Source organism: Suncus etruscus, chromosome 3 (assembly GCF_024139225.1).
Source record: "Suncus etruscus isolate mSunEtr1 chromosome 3, mSunEtr1.pri.cur, whole genome shotgun sequence".
Taxonomy (NCBI): Eukaryota; Metazoa; Chordata; class Mammalia; order Eulipotyphla; family Soricidae; genus Suncus; species Suncus etruscus.
In genome coordinates this window covers 45,866,287-45,889,398 of record NC_064850.1, presented here as the reverse complement: position 1 = coordinate 45,889,398, position 23,112 = coordinate 45,866,287, and the positions used below count along the sequence as shown (strand labels likewise).

Sequence of the window (23,112 nt, the reverse complement as noted above, 5' to 3'; positions counted from 1 at the left end):
CAGGGTCCCCTCCCTTCTCCCAGACTCGCCCACGCCGCGCTAGGGTCGGGAGCGCGCGGCGCGGCGTTGGGCTCGGGAGCGCGGCGGCGGCGGCGCCTCCACTGCAACGCAACGCGGGGGCGCTCCCGGGCGCGGCGCTGGCTTCCCTTCTGGACCTTTCGGCGCGCGCCCCCCGCCACCGCCGCCGCCGCGGGGCCTTCGTTAGGGGGCGCTCGGGGAGCAGCGCGGCTTCCGCACCCCAGGATATGCATTCTTCCGGCTGCGCGGGCGTCCGCGCCCGGCCCGGGGCCCGACCCGCCCGAGGTGAGCGCGCGGGGCCAGGGCGCAGGGGGCGCGGGGCCGGGCCGGGGCGCAGAGCCCGGGCGCAGGGCCGAGACGCTGGGCGCGGGGTGCGGAGCCGGGCAAGGGCTCAGGGAGCGGGGTGCGGGGTGCGGGGCGCGGGGCGAGGACATAGGGCGCAGGGCCGGGGCGCAGGGTGCAGGGCCGAGGCACCGGGCGCGGACGGACGAGGAGGAGGAGGAGGAGGAGAAAAAGGAGGAGGAGGAGAAGGAGGCGGGGGCCCGGCCGTCCGCCCGCCTCCCTCCCTCCCTCGGCGGACCCGCCCCGGTGACAGCTCCGGCCTCAGCCCCGCGTCCCTGTGTCCGCAGGCAGCCGCGCGCGGACTAGGGCGCCGCGTCCATGACCGCCGCTTCCTGGCCGGGGACACCCGCCGCTGCCGCCGCGCACTCCGGGCCCCGCGCCCCGCCGCGCCCCGCCGCCCGCCGAGGTGAGCCCAGCCCGGCCCGGCCCAGCCCAGCCTAGCCCGGCCCGGCCCGAGAAAGCCGTTACCCCGCGCCCGCCGCTCCACAACCCCGGCCCGGCCCTCCAGGCTGCTCCCGACCTCTGTCCTCCGCCTGCCCGGCCTACCCGCTCCGTGTCCGAACCTTCGCTGCCATCCCCGCGCCCTCCTGCCCCGGCCCCGTGTCCCCGGGCCCTGCCCTCATCTCATCTCGTCCTCCGCTCACCTCTGCAACCCTTTGCTCCCGACGCCCCGCGCGTGACCGTGACCATGACCGTGGGGGTCCTGGGGGCGCGCAGGGCTGGGGAATAATCCTGTGTGCGTGTGTGGAGCTGGTGGGGTGCGCAGGGCGATGAGAGGGTTCCTAGATGCGGATGGAGAGGGCTGCGGGTTGGGCCAAGTCCTGGATGCCGAGCTGCTGGAGGGGGTGGTTGGTGCGAGGCGGGGGTGTTCCTGGATGCGGGAGAAAAGGGGTGCGGAGGGGATCGGGGTTCTGGGTGTGCGGGGCGAGGTGGGGAGGGGGAGACTGGGCCAGGTTTCTGCGGAAAGGCGCATGGGGCGCCCAGCGCAGACTGGCCCAGCTGGCCCTGCACGCCCCTCCAGCCCACAGGGCCCCGGTGGCCTCTGCATGACCCTCTCCTTGCAGACGTTACCGGCCAGGACTCCGCGGGACGCGATGGCGGGCAGTGCGGTGGAGGCACGGCAGCTGGTCTCCTTGGTGCTGCTGGGCCTGCTGCGCTTTGCCTTCATGGTGTCCAACAACGTGGTGGCCATCCCCTCCTACTTCTGCTACCTGCTGGTCCTGCAGCCGCTGCGCCTGATCGACCCGCTGCGCTTCTGGTACCTGGAGGGCTTCCTGTTCAAGTGGCTGCTGGGCCTGGTGGCGTCCTGGGGTTGGTCTGCTGGATATTCAGGTAAGACCACTAGCCCAGGCTTCCATCCTTCCTCCTTCCCCAACCGCACCCAGTGTCCCAGCAGGAAGACCGCCCTCCAACGGGGATGCCATTCCTGAAATCTCCTGTGCTCTGGGGACTGGCATTCGGTGAGGTGAACCCCACCTCAGCAGGGATTCCAGGGGACGGAGTGGGTAGGGCTTGTATTGCTGTAACACAGGCCCAGAGCCATCAGGCCTTTGCCAAAATGGACAGATGGAGCTTACTCCTGGGGAGGCTTTGGTAAGTTCCTCATTTCTTTTTTTTTTTTTTTTTTTTTTTTTTTTTTATTTTTTTTATTTTTTTTTTTTTTATTTTTATTTTTTTTGGTTTTTGGGTCTCACCCGGCAGTGCTCAGGGGTTACTCCTGGCTCCACGCTCAGAAGTCGCTCCTGGCAAGCACGAGGGACCATATGGGATGCCGGGATTCGAACCGATGACCTTCTGCATGAGAGGCAAACGCCTCCATGCTATCTCTCCGGCCCCAGTTCCTCATTTCTGAGTAGCTTGTTGTGTTAGCTTTGTGGAGTCCTGGGGGGTGGAAAAAAAAAAAAGTAAAAAAATAAGTGAGGTTTCTTTCTTCCTTGTTATACCTCGTATCTGATCTATTTCTGTGTTCTGTATTGGAATGTTAAACTTAATATATATCCGATGGTTTACCTCTGTTAAGCTCTCTGACCTTCTGGAGGCCTGACCGCTACATTTTGCTTTACCTTTAAGTTGCATTAGAGAGGCAGGAGGGAGGATTTTATGGCCATGCTCTGTAACAGATGTCAGGATAGTTGTGCTTGTTTTGTGTATGATCCCCCCTGGAGTGCAAACGAGGGCCCCCTCCTCCCTTCTGAGTCTCCCCTACTCCCTGAGAATTCAGGCGCTGGGGTTTTTCTAGCAGGTATCTTGGACGTGGAGGTTTTTTTCACAGGATGTTCACATTTGTGGGTCAGCGGCATATGGAACTCAGAGCTGGGCAGAGCAAGCCCAGAACACGCGGGGTCCAACTGCACCCCTGTTCCCCGTTTGATCTGCTCTTTCTTACCTAAGCTGCAGAGACAGCTGTCCCCGTTCACGTGAGCTGAGCAGTGAGAGGTGTTTGGTCCGTAGCCTGGCTGACCCAGCACCCTCAGTGTTCCTGGCTGGCCGCCAGGTACTACTGGCTCTGCTGAAGCCCCTAGCTGGATCTGTTCCTTGCTCTTGGCTGTGATCTCTTCAGGGGAGTCATGCTCCTTTTGTGTGATGTGGTGGGAGGCAAAACAGGGAAGTTCTGGTGTAGTGGAAGCCTCATGCCCCAATCCCAAGGGTACTGGGAATGCAGGTCTGGAAGCAACGTTGACACAGGAGATAAGTCACACAAAGTTAGGGAGGTAAAAAGGTTCAAGAACTTCCACCGCAAGCTCTCTACAAGCAGGCAAAGGGTACAGGCAGGCTAGCTGTGGAACCAAAACCTGAAGAAGTCTTTCTGACTAGAGATGTTTATTGGGAAGAGTAGGATCACCCCTATAGGCCAAGAACTGGTAGGGGTAGGGGGTCAATCCAGAGGTACTTCTGCCCAGGAGGGCCAAGCACAATGCAAAGAAATGAACCAGTTACTTAAATACCAGGCACCTCTGGATTCTTCACAGAACCGCTTACTAGTGCTGCTCCCTAGGATCATGGTGCCCTGAAGCTGGGACTTCCTCAGAGGAGCCTTGTCAAACTGGTGGTAGTAGTTCTACTATGTGCAGTCTCCTTCTGTATGCTTGTTTGAAATGAGTGCAAGAAGTTCCGAGATGCAAGTCCCAGAAATTCAGCAGAGTGAGAGGACTAGGAGGCTGGGCCTGTGAGCTCATTGTCTTCATGCAACCATGACCCACTCTTTGGGTTTGACCTTGAGCTAGTTCAGGCTGGGGATTGGGGGCTGTGTAGCATCCACCCAATTGGCATCTTCTGTTCTAGCTGAGTCTTCTGGGGACATGTGTCCTCAGGAGCAGCGGCTCTGTGTGGTCTCTGTGGTGCTGGCTTTGGACATAGCAGGGGCTGGAACATGCGGTTTCTCTCTAAAGACTTGTCTGACTCTGCATTTTGGTCGTGTGGACAGTAGTACTGCAGTTTGGGTTGAATAAACTGCATCTAAGTGTGTGCCACCAATGATACTCAGCAGCAGCTGTTGGAGATGAGGCCTTTCAGGGTGCTTACTGCATAACTATGCTGCCATGTGTTTAGCGGTGTCTGTTCATGGGGCCAGAGTGTCATTGTTTGCTTTGGACAAGGTGGACCCAGGTTACTCCCCAGCACTACTAATTCTAGGAGTGATCCCTGAAACCTCCAGGTAGGGCCCCAAAATGCAAACATCCACAACCACCAGTTGGAGCAGTTGGGTGGTCAAAGATGGTGGCTCTGGTGGGTACCAGCCAGTGCTTCCCACAGACCTGGTACACGAGCTGAGGTAGTCATGATGGAACTGGCGCAGGCCACCCTGTGTGTAGGGATTGGATTGTCCATGTAGACAGAACTAGGCACCCTTGTGTGTAGGGACTATCTGTGTAGACAGCTGGGTCATCCATGTGTGCGAGTACTATCCGTGTAGATGGCACTGGACTTAGCAGCTTGCTGCTTTATTCAGCCTGAATATGGGCCTTGCCAGAGAACATCTGCTGGTCCTCTCTGCTCATAGTTCAAAGTACGAGTTGTCAACCTGTGTTGGGACGAAACTCCTGAAGGGAGCTTCGTTTTGAAGGTGATGTGGGAAACAGAATGATAGAGGGAGCCCTTTCCAGCAACAGTGCTCCCTCAACCGTGCTCAGAGCACAGCCAGTGCCCTGACGCTTTAGGGAAGCACCTATGTCTGCCTCCACATCTCCCAGAGCTGTAAGATAGCTGTCGCCTATCCTCACAGCGCGCAGAGATCCAAGTATGAGCTGTCCTCAGGCTGTCCGAGGCTATAGAACCGAGGCCACAGTTGGGCCCCTGGGTGGGCAATGCAGGGAGTGGGAGGGCTGAGACAGTGTCTGCTTCCCCAAGCAGGGACATTTTCCCCTGGTGTTGGAAGCACTCCACATGCATTGGGGTACAGAAGGAGCTTTGCCTGGTTGCAGCTTGAACCCTGACCTGCATGGAGTTGAAAGGAAAGGCTAGATAGCTTGGTCCAGTTTTGTTGTTGTGGTTGTTATTTTTGTCACATCTTTGTTGTATTTTTGGTCTACACCTGGCAGTGTACTCTGGTGCTCAGTGGCATCCTGGGGAACTGGGAAGTGTTGGGGGGGTCAAGCCCCAGTGAGACACTTTACAAATTTAATTTGGTGTCTAAAGTAGTTTATCCATCTGGGCTGGAGTGAAGACACAGTGGGTGAGTTGTTTGTCTTGCATGCAGATGACCCAGATTTGATCTTTGTCATCCCATAGGGTCTCCCAAGCCTGCCAGGAGTAAACCCTGAGCATTGCTGGTGTGGCCCCCAAATGAATAACTTCTTTTCATCACCCTGTTTGAGGAATACCCTCTCCCCATCTGTCTATGCCCTCCCATTCAGGGAAAGCTTGAGGTCTGGGTGCTGGCTGAGGGGTGCCACCCACAAATGAGGCTTCCCTTGAGATCTGCCTCTGGGGCTTTGGGGTAGGAGGCTTTAGGGTGAGGGTTGCAGGAATGAAGGTTCAAGGACGAAGGCTGCAGGGATGAATTTGAAGGCATGAGGGTTACAATGATGAAGGTTCATAGATGAAGGCTTTAGGAATGGGGGTTTGGGGGAGGGCTGCAGGGATGAGGGGTGCGCGGACAGGGCGTGCAGGCATGAGAACTGCAGGGGTGATGGGTGAATGGATGAGTGAGTGATGAGGAGGATGCAGGGCTGAAGGTTCGTAGGATTACTATGGGGATGATCCCCTCCAGCTGTGCTCCCTCCTGCGCAACCTAGAACACTGAGTGCTCTGCGTTCTCTGATTCGTGCTTGCTGTGAGCATCCGCTTGTGTCTGCCCTTGAGAGGTCGGAGGGAGCTTCCTGCCTTCCTGTCCTGATGCACAGACCAACTGACTTGGGCCACGAGGTATACTGGGAACCAGAGAGAAAACACACGCAGGTGTTTGTGTCTGTTTATGTCTGCTTGTGTGTCTGTATATCTGTCCATGGGTGTCTGTATCTGTCTGTGTCTGTCTGTGCCAGGAAGTGCCAGGCAAGGATGGGCAGGGCTGCAGGATGGGCAGGCTCCCCCCGCTGAGTGTGTGCAGGGTGCCAAGCCCGATGCCAGGTCTTCAGGGCATTGGATTCCTGCTATGGCAGTCTGAGAATGTCCCCTTTGGGGCCGGCAAGCCTGCTCTGGGCCCTGCTGATGGGCCTGCTGATTTCTCTCCAGTTTCTCTCCTGGTGACCCCAACTCCCACATCCTTACCAGCTGCCTGCATGCCTCCTTGGCTCTGCCACTGGGACCTGTGGGCAACCTTGAGGCCTTCAGAGGGGCCCAGGTCTCTGGCTGCTTTGGGAGCTTCTGATGCTGCTCCTTTTCAAGGCTTGCCGAGCACCTGGACGAGTGTATGTGAGTGACCCTCTGCCTTGGGCACTGCCCTCCCACACAGCTCAGGCCCCTCAGCTCCTGCTGCAGCCTGTCCTGCCTGTTCCTTGTGTTGGTGCTCACTCATGCTGCCTAGAGTGGTGTGTGTGAGTGTGAAAATGTGTATGTATGTGTGAGTGTATGTGAGTGTGTGATCGCACGAATGTATATTTGAGTGTGTGAATGTGTGTATATGTGTGAATGCATGACTCTCTGCACCATCTGGCCCTGTTGCTTGGGGACCATCCATCCTCCCCACCTTGTCAGGCCTTCCCTGATGCTGCACTGCATCTTCCTTCATCCAGCCCCCACCTTCTCTCTTGCATGAATTCTGCTGGAGCATCCCCAGGCCCAACCTCTGTTCTCTCAGGGTTGCCTTCAATTCTGGGTTTGGATTCTTTGGTTGTGTTGAGGTCCCTTGTGAGACCCTTTGGTTTAGTTCTGATTTTTCTGTGCTGCTTCAGCTCTTCCCTACCCCATGCTCGAGCCCTCCTGCACTCGGCCTGTGTTCTTGAAGCTCCTGCTTCGTATCTGCGATTTTCTATGGTCTCGGGTTCTCCAGTGCTCCCTCAGCTAGAAGGGAGCTGTGTGAGTGTTTAGAAAACCCCCAATCTCGGCTTTCACTCCTCTGAGGAACCTGCCTGGGTCCAAGAGAGCTGGGATGTTTGTTTAATTTAGGCAGTGTTTAGGGTTTACTCTTGGTTCTGTGCTCAAGGATCACTCCTGGTAGTGCTTAGGGGACCATATGGAATGTGTGGATGGGACCTAGATTGGGCACATGCAAGGCAAACGCCCTACCCACTGGACCATCAGTCTGGCTCCAGTAGGGGATGTTTGTCCTCTTACAGAAATACACATTGTAGGTCCTGGTGGGAAGTGAGGTGCCTCTTCCACAGACACAGGGTCAGGGTTGTTGTAATTAAGGGTACTTGTGCTAATTAACTTGGAAAAGGTGAAAGAAAAAAGTAAAATGATCTTACAGGTGTATGACAACGGTGCACTGAGGTGCCTCTCTGTGCTTTCTTAAAAAAACAGAAGCTGTTCTTAGCACAGTGCTGACAACTGTGGCCCAGACATGTGAGGGGCGGGAGTGCAGGGTGAACACTGACCTGGCTGAGGAGCCTAGTGTGTGTGTGTGGGGAGCACTGAGCTTGGGCCCATGGTGCTTGAGGTTGGCTGCACTGTGAGCTCCTTGTTCAGGACTGTCCGTGTTCTCCCCAGGAATAGAACCAGAGGTGTTAATGAACTCTTAGCTAATTCATGTTCCTCAATAGGAAGGACTGGCGAGTTAGCTGGTTTGTTTTAGAGCATGGCAGAGAACGAAGTCATATTGTAAAAAGCACACCTAATATTTAATTTGTGAGCCTGTAAGATATTTTTGTATTTATTTTGGGACCACACTGCAGTGTTCAGGGATTACTCCTGGCTCTGTACTCAGGGATCACTTGTGGCAGGCTTGGGGTATATGGGGTGCCAGGGATAAAACCCAGACTAGCCGTGTACAAGGCAAGTGCCAATCCCCACTGTACTAATACTCCTCTCCTCTCCTCTCTCTTCTCCTCTCCTCTCCTCTTCCCTTTCCTCCTTTCCCTTTTTGGTTTTTTTTTTTTTTTTTTTGGGTCACACCTGACTATATTCAGTACTTACTCCTAGCTCTGGAGTCACTCCATATATATATATATATATATATATATATATATATATATATATATATATATATATATATATATATTTTTTTTTATAGGTAAAAGCAGGTTTTATTTAGAAATTTTGGAGCTGGAGAGATAGCATGGAGGTAAGGCCTTTGCCTTACATGCAGAAGGTCATTGGTTCGAATCCCGGCATCCCATATGGTCCCCCGAGCCTGCCAGGAGTGATTTCTGAACGTGGAGCCAAGAGTAACCCCTGAGCGCTGCCTGGTGTGACCCAAAAACCAAAAAAAAAAGTTTTGAGGGAGGGGAGAAAGATGATGAAGTGGAGAGAGAGAACAAGAGAGAGTGAGAGAGTAACTCACTTAAGGGAGAGCAAGGGGGGCCTGGAGAGATAGCACAGTGGTGTTTGCCTTGCAAGCAGCCGATCCAGGACCATAGGTGGTTGGTTCAAATCCCGGTGTCCCATATGGTCCCCCATGCCTGCCAGGAGCTATTTCTGAGCAGACATCCAGGAGTAACCCCTGAGCACCGCTGGGTGTGGCCCAAAAACCAAAAAAAAAAAAAAAAAAAAAAAAAAAAAAAAGGGAGAGCAAGGGCTTCTTCAAGTCAGAGAGGGACCTAACAGACATCCCAGTGTTAAAGTAGGAAAGTCCACATCTCAAAAGGGGTGATATGAAACGTGTGCAACATCACATGAATGGGCTGCCAACATGTATGTGCTGCTTGGGGTATATTGGGTGCTGGGATTGATTCTAGGTCAGTCCCATTGTAACAAACTCCATCCGTCCCCACTCTACTATCTCTTCCACCCCTTGCTGTAGCTTCTTTTAAGGTCTGGTCTGTTTGACCAAATTTTGCTGGCAACAACTTTCTCGAACTTCCTTTTATACATCAAGATTGAATATAAGTATGAATTTAACTACATGATTATAGCATAGATAATATGTATATGACTTATTTTGCACATACTTTTTTTGTTCTTTGCACTTTGGTGATTGAACCAAGGGCCTCACTCATACTAAGCTGTACTCCTAAGCTATGTCCCAGGCCTGTATGTGCCTTAATTAGAAATTTGCATTATTTGCCTCGAAGGAAAGATATTTGTGAAATTTAAGTCCTTCGGAATGATTCTGGATCATAAAAAATAATGTTCAGGCACTGTCCTTGCACAAGGTTGACCCTGGTTCGATTCCCGGCATCCATTAGGATCTCCTGAGCCTGCTAGGAGTGATTCCTGAGTGCAGAGCCAGGAGCACCACTAGATGTGCTCCCCCAAATAAAATAATAATGTTTAGTATAACTTTGGAATTAAGAATAAATTTGGGGGTCGGAGAGATAGCACGGAGGTAAGGCATTTGCCTTTCATGCAGAAGGATGGTGGTTTGAATCCTGGTATCCCATATGGTTCCCTGTGCCTGCCAGGGGCGATTTCTGAGCCTAGAGCCAGGAGTAATTCCTGAACACTACCAGGTATGACCCAACACCCCCCCCCCCCAAAAAAAAGAATAAATTTGTGGGGCATGAAGTGTAGTACGGGGTTTAAGCACTTGCTGTGCCTTCAGCTGGCTCCAATTTAATCCCCAGTACTGCTGATGCACTACAAGCACCGCCAGCAAGATTATTTGGAATGGCCGGGGATCAGCCCTGAGTACAGCCAGGTGTGTCTGCAAGACAAAGTAGAAGCTGGGAACATGTGATGATGAGCGCAGCCTCTGCCAGGTGTGTGCGTGTTTGTAGGTTGAGCTGAAGCTCTTGGATCAGACTTCATTTTTTTTCAATGTTTTTAAACTCAGTGATTTTTTTTTTTTTTTTTTGGTGGCATCAGAGATTGCACACTGTTATTCCATGCAATCCCAGAAACAAACCCCAAACCTGGTCTGGTGATTGGCTTGGTGCTGGGAGAGTATATACCTGAAACTCCACTATCAATAACTGTTTGAACATGGTTCTTTAATTAAATTTAAAGAAAAGATATGGGCCCGAGAGATAGCACAGCAGCGTTTGCCTTGCAAGCAGCCAATCCAGGACCAAAAGGTGGTTGGTTCGAATCCCGGTGTCCCATATGGTCCCTCGTGCCTGCCAGGAGCTATTTCTGAGCAGACAGCCAGGAGTAACCCCTGAGCACCGCCGGGTGTGACCCAAAAAAAACCCAAAAATAAATAAATAAATGAATAAATAAATAAAAAGATATGTGGAAGACGGGCCGGGGAGATAGCATGGAGGTAAGGCATTTGCCTTGCATGCAGAAGGATGGTGGTTTGAATCCTGGCATCCCATATGGTCCCCCGTGCCTGCCAGGAGCAATTTCTGAGCGTAGAGCCAGGAGTTACCCCTGAGTGCTGCCGGGTGTGACTCAAAAACCAAAATAAATAAATAAATCAATAAAATAAAAGATATGTGGAAGAAAATCTTTGTAATCTAGGATTGTTTATAGACCCATGTAAGAGGAAATAAGAACACAGTAGGCTGCATCAGGCAATCACTGTTCACTTGTTCCGATGGGCAGAAATTTGGCTCAAAGTATATTCATATGATTTGATTTCAGATTATATAGAGGGGTTCTCTGAAGCTAAAAAATCCAATTAGAAAATAGATCCAACAGGGAGAATATATAATTGGCAAATAAATACATGAAAACGTAAAATGAGATCAAGAACCCCCACACCCAATTTTCATCTCTGCCCTGTGCCAGTGGCCCTGGGCCTGGCTCTTCCTGACAGTGCTGTGGCTGCAACCTTCCCCCATGTTGTGACATGAGTGAGCTCTTAGCTTTTTCCTGCAGTGAAGAGTCTCCCATTGTGTAGCCACACCATGTCTGTCTATTTACACACTCACCAGCTGATGAACTCTGGGTTGTCTCTGCATTCCAGCTGCCCGGGACAGGTGCTTACATGTTTCTGTGGGACTGTGAGTCCCATTTCCAGGAGCCTGAGTTGGCCTGTGGAGGTGGTGCCTTAATGCTGTGGAGAAATGGCCGAGCCCTTTCTCCCTGTGGCCAAGCCCACTGGACCTTCTCACCACAACCTTGGGAGACTCCCATGTTTACTGGTTGTGCTTCCTCCGCATCTTTGTGGCTTTTCATTTTGACTCTCCTGGTAGATGTGGTGAGACTTTCTTCCTTGATGGGCGGCCACACGCACCTTCTCAGAGTGGGGGAAGATGTCCACTCAAGGGACCCACTGTTGGTCCCTACCCCATGCTGCTTCGCTGTGACATTATCTCACATTCTTGGCTGTGGTGCTCACAGGCTGGGCATGCTGGAGTCCCACATCCCACTCAGGTACTGCCTGTTTTCTCTTACCTGATCACATGCATCAGCTGTGGGGCTTAACCCTGTGCTTGGCTGAGACTGCCCACTTCCAGCCGACTATGATCCTCCGGGGACCACACAACTTCTGACAGCTCCACAGAGGGCCTGGGACTCCATGTGGTGGCATCAGGCGTTGACCACATGGTTTTGTGCCTGTAAGACCTCCCCCCCCCACCCCACAGCCCTTGTTGGCTTTTGGGACATGTTGATAATAAATGCTTTTCTTTCCTCCCATTGGGTGCCTGAACTTTTCTGAGAAACTGGAGTCACCCAAGGTCGTGAAGGGCTGCTTGGACAAGCTAAGGGCACAGCGTTAATGTGAGGTCACTCCCTCTTCATCTTCCTCTCTGGTAAGAGAGAGACCAGGCTCCACTCTTTTTTTTTTGTTTTGTTTTTGGGCCACACCCAGTGATGCTCAGGAGTTACTTCTAGCTCTGCGCTCAGAAATTGCTCCTGGCTTAGGGGACCATATGGGATGCCAGGGGATGGAACTGTGATCTATCCTAGGTTAGTGCAGGCAAGGCAAATACCCTACTGCTTGCACCACTGATCTGGCCCCAGGCTTCACTCTTGACCCTGGTTGCCCACTACCTCCATCTGCTGCAGACTTTCTGTGTTCAGTTGCCCTCTCTGGGCACCCAGAGCTGGAGGTCGATGGGCAGCATGAGCAGGCCAGGAAGACTAGGTTGGCCATGCATGTGGCCTAGAGAAGATGCTACTGGGTGTACCCTTGGTCTCAGCCAGGCTTTCTAAATTTTTTGTTTGTTTGTTTTGGGTCACACCCGGCAACGATCAGGGTTTACTCCTGGCTCTATGCTCAGAAATCACTCCTGGCAGGCTCGGGGGACCATATGGGATGCCGGAATTCGAACCAATGACCTTCTGCATGAAAGGCAAATGCCTTACCTCCATGCCATCTCTCCGGCCCCATAGAGTTTTTTTTTTTCTCCTGGAGGGTCACACCTGTCAGTGCTTATGGTCCTATATAGTGCTGGGATCAAACCCAGGGCAGACATATGTAAGACAAATACCCTACCTACCTACCTACCTACCTACCTACCTACCTACCTACCTACCTACCTACCTACCTACCCACAGCGCTATCTTTCTGGCTCCCTTTACAGAACTTTTATTTTAAGTGTTTTTATTGAAATATGTTACAGATTTTGAAATTTTAAAAGACTCTCTACCTCTGTCTCCCCTGCTGGGTGGAGGAGGTTGGGAGCCTGGAGTGAGAAGAGATTTGTGGGGACGTTGGACTCTCAGAGGGAGCTGGAAAGGCTTCAGGGATAGGACGGTAGGGCCAGGAGGGGTCGAGAGACAGCTGAAAGATGCAGAGATGGAGCTGAGAGATGCAGAGATGGAACTGAAGGATGCAGAGACACTGAGAGACACTGAGATGGAGCCAAGAGATGCAGAGATGAGCCGGATCGGTGTTACTCTGCACCATGCTGCTGGAGTGGACACTTACAGTTGCCTGGCCCAACTGAACTTGAGCCGACAGATAAGCAGGGCTATTAGCGGTTGTCGACAGCCCAGCGATGGGCAAGATCTCGGGCTAGATTGTGGATGGAAGCAACCAAGACTGGGAATCTGAGACAACGAGGTCCTCCCCTATGTGATTCCGAACTACTGGCTAGGCCTGTAGCACAGGGTCCCCTGTTGTGCCGGATCGGCTCCTGGTCTAGAGGGTTGGAGAGTAGAGGAGCCAGTTGTGGGGGATGCAGGAGGAGCATCCTGCCTAGGTCTGTGCCTCATGGCCATATCTAGGGCAGATGAGGCAGTGCAGGACACATCCTGGGCTGTAGAGCCCTGTTGGTTATGTCTTTCATTCCTGTCCCATCTCACCTCTCAAGCCACCCCATGCCCTAGTTGCTACCTACAGCCACTGGTGTGGGAACTGTTTGGTACATCCCATGGAGCTGTGGTGCTGACCAGTGTCGAGTGGCCCCCTGTGCCATCTGGCCTGCTCTTCCCTGCCGGTGGGTTTTCTCTCCCTCACTTCTCATTTCCGCCAGCTGCTCCCCATAGCAAATACACGTCTTTTTCCTCCTGTGCCCATGGGTTGGAGGATACAGCCAATCCCTGTGAGTCATGGCCCATCCTTGCTGTCCAACTCCTGAGAGCAGTCCCCAGAGCTCTGTCCCTGAAGTGTTGCTCATCCTCAGGAGCAGGGGGAGACCCTACTCAGAGAACTTAGTTCTCTGAGCTCTGTTCCTGGGGTTTGCACATGGGGCTGGGGAGCAGATCAGACATGGAAACCTCGATGTTTTCACAGCTCCAGCTTCTTAGAGCATCTCACTAGCTCATCACCATACACATCCTCTGAGGAACTTCTGCAGGCTCTGGCCTCTGGGTGTTTTCTCCTAGCTAGTATGCATGTCTGAGGGGTCAGAGCGGTAGCTGTGTGGCTGTACTGCCCAGAATAGGACCCAGGAAAGAAGCTGCATTCTTGCTTTGGCGCAGACTTCCCCCATGGGGCAGCTCACATTGCGCTTGGGAGCTGGGTCGCAACCATGCATGCCCTGAGCTGGTTGGCAGTTTTGCTTTTCATTTTTGCTTTTCAGCACCTGCATGGGGGGAGCTCCAAGAACGAGGGGGACCCTGGATCGGCTGTCATAGTCTCAACTTTCCTGCAAACTTCATCATCATTCATCGGCCCTTCCACAGAGCCACTGAGCCTGTATGCTGCCATGGTTTCTGGTTCCTGGGGTAGATGGGAGCATGGTCCTGTCTCTGGCCGGATTCCAGGCCACTGTGAGCCAGAGGCAGGGTCGCGGTTGAGGGGCTCATGCTGTGGTCTCACGTGCGCACCAAGTGATTCCAGGCCCCAAAGACGTTTCTGGCCCTTTCCCCAGGGTCCTGACCACAGTGCTGGCACCAGGCTCAGTGCTGGGGCCTGAATCCAGTTTAGGATGTGCTGGCAAGTGACCGCCATGCTAATTGAGCTTTGTCTGTTGCCGGCGAATGTGGGTCTGCTGCCGACGGTCTCATCAGATGTCCTCCTGCAGTGCCTCTGCCTAATACATGAGTTCCAGGGTCCTCTCCCCTTGGTCTCTGCTGTGCTCAGGTGCTGCCCTGTGTGCAGAGTGGAAAGTATCTCCCATTGGCTGGGTGTTTTTAGGATGTGGTATCTCCCCAGCAGACTGTGAGCACCAGGGGCCCACTTCAGTGATCCTCTGCCTGGCAGTGCTTGAGGCCACCAATGATGAGACTTGGTCACACTCAGGCAGATACAAGATCTTGGCCCTGAGCTGAGATTATTGTTGGACTTGAGCAGGGTGAGGGATCCTCATTCCTTAGTTGAAGCTGTTGCGTTGCCTGCTCTTCTTGGCCATGCCTGAATCTCTCCCCACAGTCCTGTGTTCACATGGCCCTGGAAGAGGGGCTGGAATTCTCCCTAGGCCTGTCAGAAGCCCCTGCCTTGCCCAGTTCCTCCGTTCTCTGCTTTCTGGAAGGATTGTACGCTGGCATCTTTTTTCTCAAAGTCAGTAGATTTTGCCAGTGAAACCATTTGAGCCAGGAGAATGGTTTTGGGGGATGGATTTATGTCTATAAAATCGACTTATTTAATAGACATGCTCCGCTTGGGCTGTGTATTAATTTTGCATGAGTGTTGGTAGATCGTGTTCTTAAGGAATTGGTTCTTTTCATTCACGTTGCACAGCTCTGCTCCCGGGCCCTGGCCTGAATCTCACCTGAGCCTCTTCTGTCCCCCACTTGCTTTGTTGGCATTTTTCTTCCTAGTAGATGAAGGTCGCTGGAAGCGAAGAAGCAGTGAATTGCCTTTTTCAAAGAACTGCCTTTGGTTTTATTGATTTTCCCACTTTCCGCTTTCCCATTTTATTGATTGAGTTGATTTCTGTTGATCTCCTGAAAATGTTTTCTTCGAGAATTACATAATTACAAATAGCTTCAAAAAATGGCTTTCCTAGGTTGCTATGAAAGAATGTAAAAAAAAAAAAAAGAAAGAAAGAAAGAAAGAATGCCATTTCGGTTAGAAATTAAAATAGTTTGGGGTCGGAGAGATAGCACAGCGGTAAGGCATTTGACTTGCATGTGGCCAACCCAGGATAGACCTGGATTTGATTCCCGGCATCCCTTATAGTCTCCCGAGCCTGCCAAGAGCAATTCCTGAGCACAGAGTCATGAGTAACCCCGAGCTCCTGGGTGTGGTCCTAAAACAAACAAACAAAAAACCAGAAAAGAAATTAAAATAATTAAGTAGGTTTCACTAGCATATACATAAAGCACCAAACAGTTCATAGTGCACCCCAGAGTGTGTGCGACACATCTTGTTTTACTTCATTAAAGGCTCCCTTCAGGGGCCAGAAAGATAGCATGGAGGTAGGGTGTTTGCCTTGCATGCAGAAGGACGGTGGTTCGAATCCCGACATCCCATATGGTACCCCGAGCCTCCAGGAGCGATTTCTGAGCATAGAGCCTGGAGTAATTTCTGAGCGCTGCTGGGTGTGACCCAAAAACAAAAACAAAAAAAAGCTGTGCACAAGATGCCCTTAGGCCAGACCCTTCCTTTACCCAGTTAAAGAGTCCTCTAAGTTCCTTCTGCTTTCTTTTTAACCATCCCCCCCTTTGATATGTAAAAGTCCACTTAGGGGGCCCAGAGCAATAGCACAGCAGGAGGCATTTGCCTTGCATGAGACAACCCCAGATCAATTCCCCCCTGCATTCCTTATGGTCCCCTGAGCCTGCCAGGAGTGATTTCTGAACACAGCCAGGAGTAAACCCCTGAGCACCTCCGGGTGTGACCCAAAAATCCCCCCCACAAAAAAAAAAGTCTCTCTGGATCTCATTTGACCCTCTCCCACCCAGTTGAATTTGTACTGGGATAATATACAGAGGTTTTGATTTTGGTTGGGTGTGTGGAGAGACCACAAGGCGAGAAGGCAACCTGACTCAATGATTCTCTCCTGACTATCTTGGTTTATTAATTTTTTGTGGCTAACCTTCTTTAGACCTGTTCACCTGGGGTTAGAAATAAATTGCATTGGGTGATTTCACAACTGGCACCTGAACAGGGACTTAGGGACCTGAGAAGAGCCCCCAACGATGGTGAGTGATTATCTTGTGGATTATTACCATGATAGCCTCCTCAAGCTGGACTGAGTTGTAGTGTCCTTCACCACAACATTGGTGCACCTGGCCCCTCTTCTGAATGGCTTCATGTTGCTCTGGTCCGGTTGCCCCACCACCCAGGGTAGCAGAAGTCCCATCAGGCAGTACAGAAGCAGGCAGCGAAGAGAAGACTCTAGGTGGCATCCCAGATATGGTCGCCCACTGCCTTTCTTCTACCAAAGGTGCTTTTTTTTTTTTTTTTTTTTTTTTTTTTGGTTTTTTTGGGCCACACCCAGTAACGCTCAGGGGTTACTCCTGGCTATGTGCTCAGAAGTTGCTCCTGGCTTGGGGGACCATATGGGACACCGGGGGATCGAACCTCGGTCTGTCCAAGGCTAGCGCAGGCAAGGCAGGCACCTTACCTTTAGCGCCACCGCCCGGCCCCCCAAAGGTGCTTTGTGAAAGGACCTTGGCCTCCAATCTGCTGCAGCTTATCAAAGTCACTGATGGGGTAGGAGCCAAAGAAAAAGCCCCATTGGAGGGGGAACAACAGCAGAGAGATGAGCGGGTCCCCCATCCAGATTCCTGCCCAGGAACTGAAGGACTTTCTTTTTTTTTTTTTTTGGTTTCTCGGGCCACACTCATTTGATACTCAGGGGATACTCCTGGCTAAGCTCTCAGAAATTGCCCCTGGCTTGGGGGTACCATATGGAATGCCGGGGGATCAAACCGCGGCCCTTCCTTGGCTAGCGCTTGCAAGGCAGACACCTTACCTCTAGCGCCACCTCACCGGCCCCTGAAGGCCTTTCTGTCCCAGACGACCTCAGCAGCCTACCACAGAAGGAGCTGCTTTCAGAACCTCCTGCAACTTTCTTCTAGGTTAATCTCTTCACCCTATTCTCATCAGTCATCATGTTGCTGGTTAAACTATATTCTACCTGCATAGATCTTAATAGCTACTCTTGTTCTGTGCCCCACTGCAAACAGATAATTGTGTATCCAACTTTAGTTGCTTAATATTAGTTTGCACAGTTTCAGGGAAATGCATAATGCTGTTAGATTTTTAATGACTCTCAGATAGTCTAGTCTAGTGGATGTTTCCCAATTGGGAACTTGATGCTTGATTGTGTATACTGTTTAGCAACTTATTCTCAAATTATGTCTGCAAAATGTTCTTTTTTTGTTTTGCTTTGTTTTGTTTTTGGTTTTTGGGTCACATCTGGTGACGCTCAGGGCTTTGCACTTAGAAATCAATCCTGGTGGGCCAGAGAGATAGTATGGAGGTAAGGCATTTGCCTTGCATGCAGAAGGACAGTGGTTCGAATTCCGGCATCCCATATGGTCCCCCGTGCCTGCCAGGAGCTATTTCTGAGCAGAAAGCCAGGAGTATCCCCTGAGTGCCACCGGGTATGGCCCAAAAATATATATATATAAAAAAAAAAAGAAAAAGAAAAGAAAAAGAAAATCTCCTCACCACATTACTTACTGCTAAAGGATTTTTATTCTTTTTATTTCCCCAATTTTTACTGTGCCTATGCAAATTAATAGCCATTCTGGGGATTTATTTTACATCTGGTGACAACTAAACAAACCTTTTGTAGTCCTTCTCAAATTTTTTTTTTGAACAGAAAGGGTGAATTTGTTAGGTCACAACCTGCCTTTACTGAAAACAAAGGCTTTCCCCTAACTTCCTCTTCCCTTTTACCTATCCCTTTTTTTTGTTTGTTTTGTTTTGTTTTGGGACTACATCCGGTGGTGATCAGGGTAGTTAATCCTAGCTTTGAGCTTAGAAATCTCTCCTGGAAGGCTCAGGGGATCATATGTGATGCCGGGATCGAACAGGGTTCAGTCCAAGTGAGTTCAGGTCAGTTCAGACATGCAAGGCAAACACCCTACCACTGTACTATCACTCCAGCCCTTCACCTATCTCTTTTTATTTGTAAAAGTTTACCTGGATCTCATTTGACCCTCCCCTGCCCAATTGAATATGTATTAGGGTAATAAAGAAAGGTTTTGGTTTTGGCTGGGCATCCTGGCATGCAGCTCACCTGGACTCTAGTCCCAGCATCCCATAGGGTCCTCTGAACACTGACTGATTCCTGAACACAGAGCCAGAAGCAAACTCTGAACATTGCTAGATGTGGTCCCAAAACAAACAAACCAAAAACAAAACAAAAGCAAACAAAAAATCCGTGTTGTAGAGGAATACATGATGACATAAGTCATAGATGATCCACTGAACTCAATCACAGGAATTAGTATGTGACCCAGTTCTTTGCTGAAGATTCATCCCATTGAATGTTGTCAGTTTTGTCTTGTTCTTGTACTAACTGGTGGCACCCAGGCCCCTGTGCTGGGCATGGGCTGGCATTTCTCGGCCTGTGCCTGGGCTTATCTGCTGGTTGTGGGCTGGCATCTCTGGGCCCACAGAGCCTTCACAGGACAGATGCTTCCTCTCTGCATCCACACTTATTTGGGGTTCCCGAGTCAAGGAACTTCTGACAGTGCCATGGAAGTCCACAAACGCGTTGAAATAAAAATGTTTTAGGTATTGGAAACTTAATCTGACATTAGATTTGGCTTATTATGAAGTCAAATATGGCTTCATTGTCCGTTAGCTTCTTCCAGTTGTTTGGTTTGTTGTGCTGTGTGAGGTGAAGTAAATTAATATTTTATTTGAAACAAATTTTGGCAAAGATGTACTGGCTTAAATCCTAGTGAGTTAAATATCCTGAAAGTATTTAGAAATGAGCATTTAGAACCCTTCATTTCACATGGTGTTAAGTGTCAATGAAAACCACCCAGCATGGTCAGGCGAGCTCCTAGGCTGGAGCCCATGGTCCATTGTGTCCCGGGTCCTCCTCAGTACCCGACCATGTGGAAACATGCACGAAACATGTGCACCAAAAACAAACAAACAAACAAACAAACAAACAAACAAACATGTGCACTCTGGTTCTGAGCTCTGTAGCAGGCTTTTTCCAAACAGGCAAACAAGACTATAGGTGCAAAGTTCACGTTCTGTTCTACACTTAATAATAAAAGAGCTATGGGGTGCGGGGACCCAGGTCCTCAGATCTGGGGTGCAGTCCTCCCCAGACAGCTTCATGTTCCATTTGCCCAGTTCGGGACGGTGTGGCCAGAAAAGGGCGTGAAAAGGACTTGTGGGGTATGGTCATGTTGAGCAGTGGTCAGTGATGCGTGGTCTTAGAGGTTGTGGCCCTGATGCCGAGTGGCTTGCAGGGGTGTGGCCGTGTTGTGGGTGTGGGTTATAGGGTGTGGTCAGACTGGAGGCGTGGCTTGTCTAGGGTTTGATCTTGGGGTTGTGGCAGGGCTGGGATCCAGGTGGCCTGGCGTATTCCTGTATTCCTGCCCCCAGCACCGCTGCCTTTGTTGCCTTCGCTATATCCACTGCCTCCCAGGTCATGGTCTTGGTTGGTTGATCCATCCCTGGGACAGCCTCTTGCTCTGCAGGCCGGGCTAAGGCTGTTTCTAAATAGGTCACATCCACGGATTTATTTGGTGGAACCTGAGTCTCTGGTGGGTGCCGGGATTCAAGTCAAGCTTTACTTTTAGCCCCCATCCCCACTTGCGAGACACCCCCTTTAGAGGAGGTATTTGTGGTAAGATACATCTGTTGTAAAGCAGCTTCATCTGTGTTTCCAGTCCTTGTATGCTTTCTGCTGCGTGCTGCCTCTCGAGGACTTTCCATTCAATTAGCAGAGACAGCAAAAAAGGAATATTTGATTCTGAGTATCTATTTATATAGACATGGAGCCAGAAGACTTTCCACATTACCTAATAGCCCAGAGTCCACAGATCCCCGCAGCTTTCCTTGCGCCTCTGACCTGCTATTGCCACCATATCCCTTTTTCTGTTATGTAACCAGGATGTTCACAGCGTTTGATGCTTATGTTGAGTGAGCAAAGAATGGTCTCTCTGTGTGTCAGTGTGTCTGTGTGTCACTATGTGCATGCCTGTGTGTGTCTTTGTGTGCACATCTGTGTGTCACTACATCCGTGCCTGTGTATGTCTATGGGTATCTTGTGTGTGCACAGCCAAAGTATCATGTGGGCAGTTCCCTGAATAATTGTGGCTCCTCTCCTTGAACCGACCTCTGGAGGGATTCTTTACCCAGCTTGATGATGCTTGTACTATTGTTTTTGGGGTGAAGAGGCCGCACTTGAGGGTACTCAGGGGTTACTCCTGGCTCTGCACTCAGGGATGATTCTTGACTGTACTCAGGGACTATTTGGGGTTGGAGGTTGAACTCTGGGCTATCTCTTTGGCCCTTTTTATGGTTTACAGATTTTTCTTTGTACATATGCTGTGATTGAATAGTATGACTGTTCCTTTGAATATATGTAACTTCTCTGACAAACACTCCCTCTTTCTTCATCTTGGCCATGTAAAGAACCCTGTTTTGTGTTGGGGTATCTATTCATACTATTGTGCTTTGGTCTCTAGAAATTTCCACCTGGTGGACATATCAGCCAACTAAATGGGTTAGCTCCAAAGCAGTGACCCACTAGACTTGAAACCTCAGGGCTCCTAGCCCAGGGAGGTTGAGAATGGGACAGAATGTGGTTGGGCAGGGGACAGGGATGTGGCTAGGTGGGAAATGGGAAATGTGGCTGGGTGGGAGATGAGACGTGGCTGGGTAGGAGATGGGATGTGACTAGGTGAGATATGAGACCATCCGAGCGGCTCCGAATAGCCCCTCTCCCACAAGTACTGACTGTTGTCAGATGGAAACTCAGGTCCAGGCTTTCCAGAGTCTTACATGAGTGATGGGTCACATTGATGCCTCACCCTCACCTGGTTTAGGGGTCCAAGGTGTCAAGGACTTGCCTGTAACCATTGTGCATCTTTTGGTTCCTGCAGTGATGGAGTGGGGGGACGACATCAAAGCTGTTGCAGAAGATGAGTCAGTGATTCTGGTGAACCACCAGGCCACTGGGGACGTGTGTACTCTCATGATGTGCCTGCTGGACAAAGGCCAGGTGAGCAGGATGGGGGGCATGAGGATGGGGAGTGGGGGGGTGGGGGAGGAAGGGAGGGCAGAATGTGAGACAGGACAAGGGCAGGGAGCATCCTGGGGGATGCAATAATGGGTTTTTGGGGCTGTAGACAAGGCAGAAAAAAATCAGTGTACAGCGAACATGGCAGAGGAACCAGTGTACAGGGAATCTTCTCATAGCTGAATTGGCTGGGCCTGGCCTGAGGCAGCAGAGAACAGGTCTCAGACCTGGCTCCAAAATAACCTTGATTGTGAGTGGTTTTAGGTTGAATCAATTCACTTTTATTTTTGGGCCACACTTCGCTGTGCTCCGGTTTAACTTCTGGCTCTGCACTCAGGAATCTGTCCTAGTAGGGCTCCTAACCCTAACCCTAACCCTATGGGATGTCAGGGATTGAACTCAGATCAGCTGTGTGCAAGGCTAGCACCTTCCCCATAGAACTATCCTTTCACTAAAACTTTTAGTCTTATTCCATGGGGATCCTTACAACAACAGATGCAGTATGTCCATGTGTCCATGCCTGTACACATTTGTACATGTGTGCATGTGTGCTCATTCATGTGGCTCTGGCAGTGCTCAGAGGACCTTTTGTCACTGGGATACTGCCAGGCTCCAGCCTGAAAACCCCACCCTCAGCTCTAGCGCCATCTCTCATATGGGATAGTTATCCCTCCAGAGCAAGATTGACAACCTGGTGTTAAGTCTGTGCTCACTGATTGTGGAAGCATTACTAAAGGGATTTAGACTTGCCAGGATAACCTTGTGCCTCATTGAGCAAGGCTGAAGATCTGGCACTATTACCTGAGAATCTTGCTGCCTCGGGAGGAGCAGCAGATGAGTGAGGTGTTGAGATGGACAGAACTCGGTGCTCGAGAAGTCTGCATTGGGCTTCCCAGAGCTCCAGTCCCCCAACAAACTTGGTGGAGGTATAGTGGCTCTGCTTGGTTCATTCTCAGCTTACGGCAAGGAATTCAACTTCCATAGCAGGGAAGAATGATTAACTGCCTCAGTAATGACACCCCTGTTTATATCTACTTTTAAATTTGAGACTGATTGGAAATAGGCATCTTTTGCTCTGTGTGTGTGTGTGTGTGTGTGTGTGTGTCTCAATGGTTGATGGTTGTCTTAAGAATGAGCATGTGGGGGAGGGCGAGGTGGCGCTAGAGGTAAGGTGTCTGCCTTGCAAGCGCTAGCCAAGGAAGGACTGAGGTTCGATTCCCCCTTGTCCCACATGGTCCCCCCAAGCCAGGGGCAATTTCTGAGCACTTAGCCAGGAGTAACCCCTGAGCATCAAATGGGTGTGGCCCGAAAAACCAAAAAAAAAAGAATGAGCATGTGGCTATAAAAAAATATCTTATAGCAGGTAGCACTGGAGTTGATTGCTTGCCTCTCATGTGGCCACCCAGGTTTGATCCCCAGCATCCCACTTGGTCCCCAAGCCCACCAGGAATGATCATTGAGTGTAGAACTAGGAGGAAGCCCTCAGCATGGCTGAGTATGGCCCTAAAACTCCACCAGCTTAGATCCTTGGCATCTCATTCATATGGTTTCTTGAACACTGTCAGGGGTGATCCCTGAGTGCAGAGCCAGGAGTCAGCCCTGAGCACTGCTGGGTATGGCCAAAAGCTTTTTTTCAGAGGGGGAGCGGAGTGGTGGCACAGCGGTAGAGTGTTTGCCTTGCATGCAGCTGACCTATGATGAACCGCAGTTCAATCCCCCGGCATCCCATATGGTCCCCCAAACCAGGAGTGATTTCTTTTTTCTTTTCTTTTTTTTTTTGGTTTTTGGGTCACACCCAGCAGTGTTCAGGAATTACTCCTGACTCTAC

At 50.9% G+C, this 23,112-nt stretch overlaps 1 protein-coding gene across 1 annotated transcript in view; it reads left to right on the top strand.

The window, feature by feature from the left end:
* The first annotated feature begins 747 nt into the window (after positions 1-747).
* Positions 748-23,112, top strand: part of LPGAT1 (lysophosphatidylglycerol acyltransferase 1) — a 39,265-nt gene continuing 16,900 nt past the window's right edge. The window contains exons 1-3 of the mRNA XM_049769869.1: positions 748-766; positions 1,425-1,692; positions 21,148-21,266. Of these exons, the coding sequence (XP_049625826.1) occupies positions 1,455-1,692; positions 21,148-21,266 (357 nt within the window). The 5' untranslated portion in view covers positions 748-766; positions 1,425-1,454. The remainder of the gene's footprint in view (positions 767-1,424; positions 1,693-21,147; positions 21,267-23,112) is intronic.